The sequence below is a fragment of the Palaemon carinicauda genome, chromosome 33, assembly GCF_036898095.1.
Source record: "Palaemon carinicauda isolate YSFRI2023 chromosome 33, ASM3689809v2, whole genome shotgun sequence".
Taxonomy (NCBI): domain Eukaryota; kingdom Metazoa; phylum Arthropoda; class Malacostraca; order Decapoda; family Palaemonidae; genus Palaemon; species Palaemon carinicauda.
In genome coordinates, this window is record NC_090757.1 from 10999002 (window position 1) to 11009062 (window position 10061).

At 37.3% G+C, this 10061-nt stretch overlaps 1 protein-coding gene across 2 annotated transcripts in view; it reads left to right on the forward strand.

Moving 5' to 3' along the window:
- LOC137626065 (uncharacterized) overlaps positions 1-8874 on the forward strand; it is a 27924-nt gene extending 19050 nt beyond the window's left edge. For both annotated transcript variants that reach the window (XM_068357147.1, XM_068357146.1), the window contains exons 2-8: positions 972-1167; positions 2704-2842; positions 4313-4446; positions 4904-5081; positions 6881-7031; positions 7236-7399; positions 7660-8874. In XM_068357147.1, coding sequence (XP_068213248.1) covers positions 974-1167; positions 2704-2842; positions 4313-4446; positions 4904-5081; positions 6881-7031; positions 7236-7399; positions 7660-7968 — 1269 coding nt within the window. In that variant the 5' untranslated portion in view covers positions 972-973 and the 3' untranslated portion in view covers positions 7969-8874. The remainder of the gene's footprint in view (positions 1-971; positions 1168-2703; positions 2843-4312; positions 4447-4903; positions 5082-6880; positions 7032-7235; positions 7400-7659) is intronic.
- The last annotated feature ends 1187 nt before the right edge of the window (positions 8875-10061 follow it).

Below are 10061 nucleotides of genomic sequence, written 5' to 3' on the forward strand. Positions count from 1 at the left end.
TCTGTTTCAACTAATAGCACCAATCGATCTAAACGGGCTCATAGAAGTTTGAAAAGATCCTAACTCACAATCTAAACGAAGACAACCTTGAATAAGAGTTAGAGATACTAAACACAAACCAAATCATAAAACCTATTTGTGGTGGCCTGGTGATGGCGTCCTTGCATGGTGATCACCAGACTTGGGTTCGAGTACCGCTCAAACTCGTTAGTGCCTTTGGTAGCTGCAACCTCGCCATCCTTGTGAGCTAAGAATGGGGATTTAGGGGAGCCTATAGGTCTATCTGCTGAGTCATCAGCAGCCATTACCTGGCCCTCCCTGGTCCTAGCTTGGATGGAGAGGGGGATTGGGCGCTGATCATATGTATAAATGGTCAGTCTCTGGGACATTATCTTGCTTGATAGGACAGTGTCACTGTCCCTTGCCTCTGCCATTCATGGGCGGCCTTTAAACCTTTAAACCTGCGTTTCGTGGGAGGTACGAAGTGTTAATGTTACTTATCATAAAAATAACGACTTCTAATTCCCCGAACTTTTCATAGCCTAAACATTCTAGCCTAGTCTTGAGGTAATTAACCTAAAAAAAAATATATCTAATTAAAGATAGATCCGGAATATAAAAACACCAATTTCTGGAAAAACAATTATTCTAGGTGAGAAGCTATTAAAACATTTTGTATCTACAGAAATGCCTTAAAATAATAAGCTTTCTGGTGATAGTGAATATTCACAGCCAAAATCATTAAAGATTCGATACTGTTTCTGATTGGTGTATGGGAAGCACAGGAGCACCCACAAATCCCAAGTGGCTTCTATCACAACACTCGAAAATAACAGACTATAACAATACCTGCTAATCAATGGCAGATTAACTTTCAAAGTCCCTCTTTCAACGAAATACTTATCACCTATAAAATCATAAAACATTAAATAACAATGAAAACCTAAGTTAACAAGTTTTTTCTCTTTCAGTCATGCAGACTATTGGTATCATTGGAGGTGGGGGAGCTGGACTGTGCGCTGCCCGACAGGTCTTGGCAACAGGAAAATATGTACCAATAGTATGGGAACAGTCACCCGGCCTGGGAGGAACCTGGAGGTATAATCCAAACACTGGGAGAGATGAGAATGGTTTACCAATACACTCTAGCATGTATAGAAACCTTAAGTAAGTATCCTAGTGTTTAAATCCCTTCCATATCCAAAGTCTAAAGCTTTTCTTTAGAATTCATTTCAAAATAATTCTGAGTGGTTTAGTAATAAGGGATTACTCGTATCATTAAGTGCGCATGTGCGTATACGAATTAGCGTAATGATAAAGCTGATATGCTAGATCAAATGCCTTTATTGATACTATGCTGAGGAATTTTCTTGCCATAAGTCATTCCCTTAAATATCTACAACAATTATTGACGCAACTAGTATTCCTAAGTCATTTTCTCTTTACAAATATAATACCAAATTATTGCGTAATTAATGTAATGTACCCCCATGTACCTATTTTTTTTTACTTCCTTTCTGTGATTCGCATTTCAACTTTCATGATTTTTATCAAGATATTGCTTCTTCGAAAGTAACCTAATAGTCTTCAAAACTTCCATAAACTATTAACACACTGTATTTGGGTCAACAATCTAACATCTATTTTCTTTTCTTATTCAGACATATGACACATCCACCCACATAAACTCACTCCCCCGCTCTCTTATCCCCAATTACGTATACAAATACTTCTCTTGCAGACCTTCTCAACATAGAATTTCTGGATTTATCTAGATTTATAAATTTTCCGGTAAATCAGTCAGAATCTGGGAGAAAACCCAGCAGTTGTACTATGATTTAACAGTTAGAAGGAGTTAGACAACCTAAAAAAATGGAAGCGGGGACGAAGGTATAGTAGAAGGATATAATCTATAAAGCAAGGGCAGCTAGGGACCGAAGTTATGCCTGTAGTCCACTGACCAACACCTTAAATAACAGGACAACAGACTACAGTCTATTCAACCTTATGGTTAGTAGGTTGGCCAAGGCACCAAGCACCCGTTGGGACACTACCGCTAGAGATTTATAGGGTCCTTTGACTGGCCAGCCAGTACTACATTGGATCCATCTCTCTGGTTACGGTTCATTTCATCTTTAGCCTTTGTACCATATGCAGCTAGGGGACGAAGGAATGTCGGCAGTGCACTAACACCCCCAACCCCCAACCAAACAGAACAACAGACTATAGTCTGTCCAACTTTCCAATATCGCTGTGATGTGGTTTTATACGGATATAATAGGTTGCCAATTTTCATACCATGAAAATCATATCAATTTCATTTCTTGAAATGTAATGCTTCGTTTCCAACAAATTAAATGTACCATGGTCTTCCACTGTCTCTTGGGTTAGAGTTCTCTTGCTTGAGGGTACACTAGGGCACACTATTCTATCTAATTTCTCTTCCTCTTGTTTTGTTAAAGTTTTTATAGTTCAAACAGGAAATATTTATTCTAATGTTATTACTCTTCTTAAAATATTCTATTTTCCTTGTTTCCTTTCCTCACTGGGCTATTTTCCCTGTTGGGGCCCCTGGGCTTATAGCATCCTGCTTTTCCAACTAAGGTTGTAGCTTAGCAATTAATAATAATAAAATATCATAAGTAAATCTTATAATGTAACAGCTATACAGCAATCAAGGAACGGAATATTTTCCTATTTCAGAACAAACCTTCCAAAAGAAGTGATGGGCTTTCCTGATTTCCCGTTTCCCGAAGGAGGGGACTCTTTCGTCCACCACACCAGTGTTGTGCAGTACCTTCAGGATTATGCTGATCACTTCGACCTCAACACTCACATAAAGGTAACAGCTGATTTACTCATATAAATACATTCTCTCTCTCTCTCTCTCTCTCTCTCTCTCTCTCTCTCTCTCTCTCTCTCTCTCTCTCTCTCTCTCTCTCTCTCTCACATTGCCGGATCTACTCCCAAGATGCTTGGCACTTCTAGTCCACTGTGTCAATATCATAACTTTCTTATAAACCCAAATGGAATAACAAACATCAATGTTATGATAAAAAAAATGACAGCAACAACAACAACAAATGAATCCCAAAAGCAATGGAAAAATAACTATTATCTATATTAAAACAAAAAATAAACATTTTCGCATCCTATTAAAAATGTTATCTCACATTTAACTAAAATCATCAAGGCAAATCTGGTTATGCTTTAAGACATCCACTGAATTCATCAATGCCTTGAAAATATAGCAAAAATTGTTATGAATGCCTTCATTAAAATTTGTATCTATATTTTATGAAGGTCAGTTTTCACTACCATAACAATTGCCTACTTCATTATGAGTCTTAAATTACAATTGCCTCCATGAATTCACCATGGATAGTGCCACTCTACAGCAATCCAAATACATTCTCCCACCTGTATATCATACAAGTAAATACAGGCAGAGTCTGGCCTGTATATCATACAACAATGAAAGAGAAGTTTATCTGTATAAGATAAAAGCACAACAAGGGACTCTCATCTGTATATCATGCAAGCATGTAGGGGAATCTGACCTTAATCATGCAAGCAATACAAGAGTGTCTAATAGGTATGTCATACAAACATGGCAGGAGAATCTTAGTTATATATCATGCAAGCATGAGGGGGGGGGTCTGACCTTAATTATGCAAGCAATACACGAGTCTAGCATATGTCATGCAAGCATGGCATGAAAACCTGACGTGTATATCATGCATGCATGAGAGCATCTAGCCTGTATCTCCTGCAAGCACAACAAGTAAGCGTGACCCCTTTGAGTCGTTTGAAATATTGGTATAAACTCCTTAAAAAACTTTTACCCTTAATTTAAACAAAACGTTTAAAACTAACGCCCAACTTTCAAGATATGTTTGAAGGTCAAATCTTGCATTTCAGATTCATCAAACTGATTTTGTCTTAAAATTCGAATATATGATTGTCATGTACCAACATATCTTTTTAAGCTGAAAAGAGGGACTTAACGCTAATTGTGAAACAAAGCAACATTTTTGCTTTTAATAATGTAGATACATACCAGACCGTGCCAATTACAAACTGAAAGCTACATTCCCAACTTATCAAACAATAGATGTGGTAGTTAGAAAAAACAATCTTGAATGTGCTGACAAAATTGACACGTATATCAATTAGGATAGTAATCTATGTGAAAGAATAAATGCTGTATAGCAAACTTGATAATAGAGATTGATTGACGTTCATTATTAAAGATGGTTTAAGACCACAAATATTATAACAGTTATTTACAGTATATCTTTAATCTTTTCAGTACGAAAACTTCGTCGAGAAGGTAGAACCTTTAGAAGAAGAGGATGGGCTCCCCAATTGGACCGTCACAGTGAAAGACCTAAAAGATGGCAAGTCTTCTCAGGTCATTTGTCAAGGTATCATCGTCTGCAATGGGTAAGTAACTTACAATATAAACAAACTAGCGTTACATCACTATTTAAAATCAAACCCGATTAACTGGGATGAATAAGCTAGGATATTCATATTCAGAAAAAGATCAATGATTAAGACGTAAATTGCAACTAGTAACACATGGTTGAATTATTGAGGGAATATATAACATTTTATACCTAGTATTGTTTAAAAATTTGTCTAGGAAAAGTACAAAAATCTGTCGTAAAACACAACAGACGACAACTGCCAAATTCCTTTCCTAAAGCTAAACTAAACTCGTTTAGCCATATCAATGTATAATCAGCCATTACCGTCCGTGAAGCAAACACTAACATCCTAGAAGAAAGCTAGCAAGGATTGTATAGAGGCTAAAATGTTTACAAACTCATATACAGTATACATGCCTAAAAGAAGAGCCTCAATGAATTTGCCACTAACTCTCTTTTTCCTATTTCAGACACTACTCAGTTCCTCGAATGCCTGAACTACCAGGCATAGAGGATTTCAAAGGGCGTCAGATGCACAGTCACAACTACAGAGAACCAACGCCGTTTACAGGAGCAACCGTGCTCGTTTTGGGAGCTGGGGCCTCCGGCTTAGATATTTCTTTGGAAATTTCTAAAGTAGCTAAACAGGTGAGAGAGAGAGAGAGAGAGAGAGAGAGAGAGAGAGAGAGAGAGAGAGAGAGAGAGAGAGAGAGAGAGAGAGAGAGAGAAAGTTAAATTTATTTTGACAGATGCTGCTAGGTGAACAAATCTTGGTGCTTTTTGTTTGCCAATGCTAAGGAATTGTCAGGAAGGTATATCTGTGGAAACGTTAAAATCTAGCCTCTGGTGGTGGTTGTTTATAAACATGAAATGATGAGAGCATTACTCTTCTCCAAAATATTGTTGTATATGTTGCATAGTCATGTGGTACCTGACAGAGAGCATGGACACCCTTTGATCTCAACTGCACTAAAAATTAAATAATAAAGGTAGAAAAGTTACTGCAAGGGGTTGGGTACAAGGATTCTCTCTTATATTTCAACAAAGCAATAAGGGAAATAAGACAGGCAGGAAATGGATGGGAATGGACCTAGTGCTTGAAATGAAAGTTAATCTCTGAGCAAGTTAAAAGGTCTACCTAATTAGATAACTTACAACTTATCCAATCCTGTCAATAGTGGTAGGAAAATGGACCCTTGATTTGGGTCAATGTTTAAACAAGGATGAGTAAGTCTGATACTAACGTTCGGAGAAGAGAACTTATCAAAGTAAAAAGAAATCAGACGCAACTACAGCCATAAGAAATTTGTGATCACCCGAAGACACTACTCTTGCAATGTGAATACCACACGTTAACAAGACAAGCTGAGACTTGTCAAAACAAAATTAATAAAGAAAGAATTGACAAAAAATCTGAAATTGTCACAGAATACTGCGAGACTGTACATCTTATAGGAACCCAATAAACATACTCTGCACTATCAAGATCAGAGTTGATGAAAAAGAAAGTGACTTGAGACTCCCACAAATAACAGAGAATATAGCTAAAATGTATAAAGAAAGAGAGGATGTAGCTAGATGTATATAGCAGGTAGTACCTGTATTGCAAACATCAACAGACGTAACAGGTTCCCTTCAAGTACAGTCTTGAGTAGGAAATCCTATCATTAGTCTTCTGTCCGTGTATGCCTAATACCTTGAATGTAGTACAAAATGATGGCAAAACATCAGTAAAATGAGTAAATAAATAAGTCTAAGAGGGACAGTTTCCTGGAAGCCATACTAATGACTCTAATAAAAGATAGGTGTTGAAAACGGTAAGGCTGAAGTCCAAACAGCTGGGTTAGAGGGGATTGAAGGACAGAACGCTTGAGTCCACCATTGATTGAAAGTGTTAAACAGTGCCTGCTTCTGAAAAGACATACAAACTGTGCAAGAGAGATGATCTGAATCAGAGCAAATGTATAAACAAAAAATTACTTAACGTCCAGCTGGAATACAATGGAAACGGAAGAGCACGGTGTTTGTATTCCAATGAAAGAGATATTTTAAATTTACTGAAGTTCTTACAAACTTATTTCGTACAGGATCAAAAGTTTTGTCTGATACGAAAAAAAAAAAGTTCAAAATATTAGACTTCACCTTTTTTTAACATAAAATGCCCTAAAAATCAGAATAGTATAACTATTCTCATTGAAATTTGAGAGTTGTGTTTGGCAACAATAGGTTTTATCCTTGAACAGACAATGCATTGGTCATTGTCAAAGAAACACAGGCAGGAGGAGTAAACATGAGTTTATTTTTTAATGCAAGAGGATCCTGACTCCTGAGTGATATAAATTTAAATTTAAACACACCAAATTTCCCAAAGAAGCTAAAATATGTCAATGATGTATGATCCATACCTCCAACCACTCAAAATAATTATTTAACCAATTTCTCCCTAGGTAACCCTATCGCACAACTTGCCTTCCCAAATCAAATCCGAATTACCTGCAAACATGAAGCAAGTAAAAGGTGCAGTAAAAGCCGTCAGTGATGGATTCCTACTAGCTGATGAAACATTTGTGGAAGCAGACTTCATTCTCTACTGCACAGGTTAGACTTTGTAGACTGTGTTGTACTCGAACCTCACCATTCTAAGTTTGCTGAATTTCAGGCATTCTAATGACACAGGCTTCTAACACTAATGCACTATGTATCACTATTATTGTTGTTGTTGTAATTACTGTTATTACACATATACTTTTACATCTTCAACTACCCCCAATATAGTCACTCAGAAAATCTTATTTCCACCAGGCTACAACTTTTCCTTCCCCTTCTTGAGCGATAAGTGTGGCATCCGAGTGGAGAACAACCAAGTCAGACCACTCTACAAACATCTCATCAATGCCAAAATGCCTTCCATGGCATTCCTTGGTATTCCTTACCAAATATGCCCCTTCCCATTCTTTGACTTCCAGGTGAGTGGTCAAATGACTATACAAAGTTCTAATGGTATGAGTTTACAAATCATAAGAATGTCAGTTGTTTGAAAATAAAGATCAACTTGTCAAATGGTAATCAACAATGAAATATATTCTATAAAGTAATTTGCAATAGTAAATTTAACGGAAGAACCATTTCATGTTACGAAGCCATCTAATTGCAAAATTAAAGCTTTCCCAAATGAAGAAACATGAAGCATACAAGGAGTAAAAGAACCCTTCCATTTTTATTCCAGTCACGATTTTTCATGAAGACCATGACAGGAGACTTGCCCCTTCCAAGCCAAAAAGAGATGGAGGCAGAGATTGAAGAGGAGAGGGCTAGTAGACTGGACAGTGGTGTACCTGCCAAGCACTTCCACAACATGAGCACAATACAGTGGCAGTATGCCAAAGATATGGCAGACCTGGCTGGCCTGGAGACCACTCAGCCAGTCATTGAGAAGCTCTTCACCGCAGTCAGGCAAACGAGGAACATGACGCTCATGACATACAAACAGGCAAGATATGTCATCACAGGGCCAGAAACTTTTGAATCCTTTTAAAGTGCTAGATCCAAGACCATTCTTTCTGTAGGTCTTCGCTAGACCCAAGATAACTCTTTCTGTAGGTCTTTGCTAGACCCAAGATAACTCTTTCTGTAGTTCTTGGCTAGACCCAAGACTACTCTTTCTGTAGGTCTTCGCTAGACCCAAGACTACTCTTTCTGTAGGTCTTCGCTAGACCCAAGACCACCCTTTCTGTAGGTCTTGGCTAGACCCAAAACCAATCTTTCCGTAGTTCTTGGCTAGCCCAAAGACTACCCTTTCTGTAGTTCTTGGCTACCCCCAAAGACTACTCTTTCTGTAGTTCTTGGCTAGCCCCAAGAATATTTCTGTAGTTCTTGGCTAGACCCAAGACCACTCTCTCTATAGGTCTTGGCTACCCACAAGACCACTTATTCCGTAAGTCTTGGCTAGGCCTAATCTTTTAAGCCCGAACTCTTGCTCCCTGGTAACCCGTTGGGACTTGGCCTATGGTTAACACTAACTCTTACTCCCAGTTACCACGTTGGGTGTAGGCCTATGTTTTATTTATTTTTTATCAAATACAGTCCAAAGCATAAGGCCTATCAGGCTTTTGAGTTCACAACTGCCAAGCATTAGCTTTAATGATGTTCATTACTATCCATCAAATTATCTCATTTCACTAATTTTAATGATCAAAACTAACATACTAGATATCTTGGATCAATAAGTTTCAAAATACTTTTGTCGATAGATTCAACATGTACCAGTTCATCTTTTAATCATCATTTATTTATAAGATAACACACGTACAAAAATATGTTGGTTTGTTACAAAATTAGAGAAGTCAGTCTCATTACAGTAATTTTACACTGCCGTGATTTGATTGCATTTATGAAATACATTACACGTACAAACAAACACACGCACACAAACAAACACACACACACACACACACACATATATATATATATATATATATATATATATATATATATATATATATATATATATATATATCACAGTACTATAATATTTTCCCTAGAAAAAGACTACCTACTTAGTTATTACCGATGTTCTAACTTTAAAGGAAAATAAAAATAACCCTGAATCTTGTTTCTATTTATTTATTTATTTCCGGTCACGCTGAGCTCTCCCCGTCCCTCGGATAGAGAGAGAGGGAGCAATCATACCTTGGTAAGAGGGAGGTGCGGGTGTGTGTATACCTAAATATTTAACGTCATTTTTTACAATAATTCATCCATAAATAAGAACATTATATGTGCATGCATATATACTAGACTAATCCGAATAATTGCAATGTGTATCTATACGCTTCTATCAATCATACTTCAACACAAATGTTACCGTTATTGAACAGAAAACAAGTTTCAACTCACAAAACTTCTTATATCAGCAGAACTCCTACTGCCAACAATAAAAAAAGATGACGACTTGGTATTATGGTGACTCATCTACGTGACAAATTTAAATTAATGATATTCTATGTGTATTTTGTCACAAATTATTTAACGACGATGAGTGCTAGCAGTTCTGTAAAACGATATTCAAGTGTTCGAAGCTACATAATCATCAAAAGGTGGAGATGACTGGAGCAACGCACCACACATAGATGGTCGAATGGAAAGGTTTTGTCCGAAATAAATATGCTAGTACCCAAGGTCTAATCTTGCTAGTACCTAGCTACAGTTTGACAGAACGGAGGGATCTTCATGCTAAAGACAGGCATGATATTACATCCGATATGCAGCTGAAGCCTTTAGTATCGTGTTTTAGCAAAAAACATCCTTCAGGAATTTGAAGCGAAGCCTTTAGTCTCGTGCTTTAGCAAAAAAACATCCTTCAGGAATTTGAAGCGAAGCCTTTAGTCTCGTGTTTTAGCAAAAAACATCCTTCAGGAATTTGAAGCGAAGCCTTTAGTCTCGTGTTTTAGCAAAAAACGTCCTTCAGGAATTTGAAGCGAAGCCTTTAGTCTCGTGCTTTAGCAAAAAACGTCCTTCAGGAATTTGAAGCGAAGCCTTTAGTCTCGTGCTTTAGCAAAAAACATCCTTCAGGAATTTGAAGCGAAGCCTTTAGTCTCGTGCTTTAGCAAAAAAACGTCCTTCAGGAAT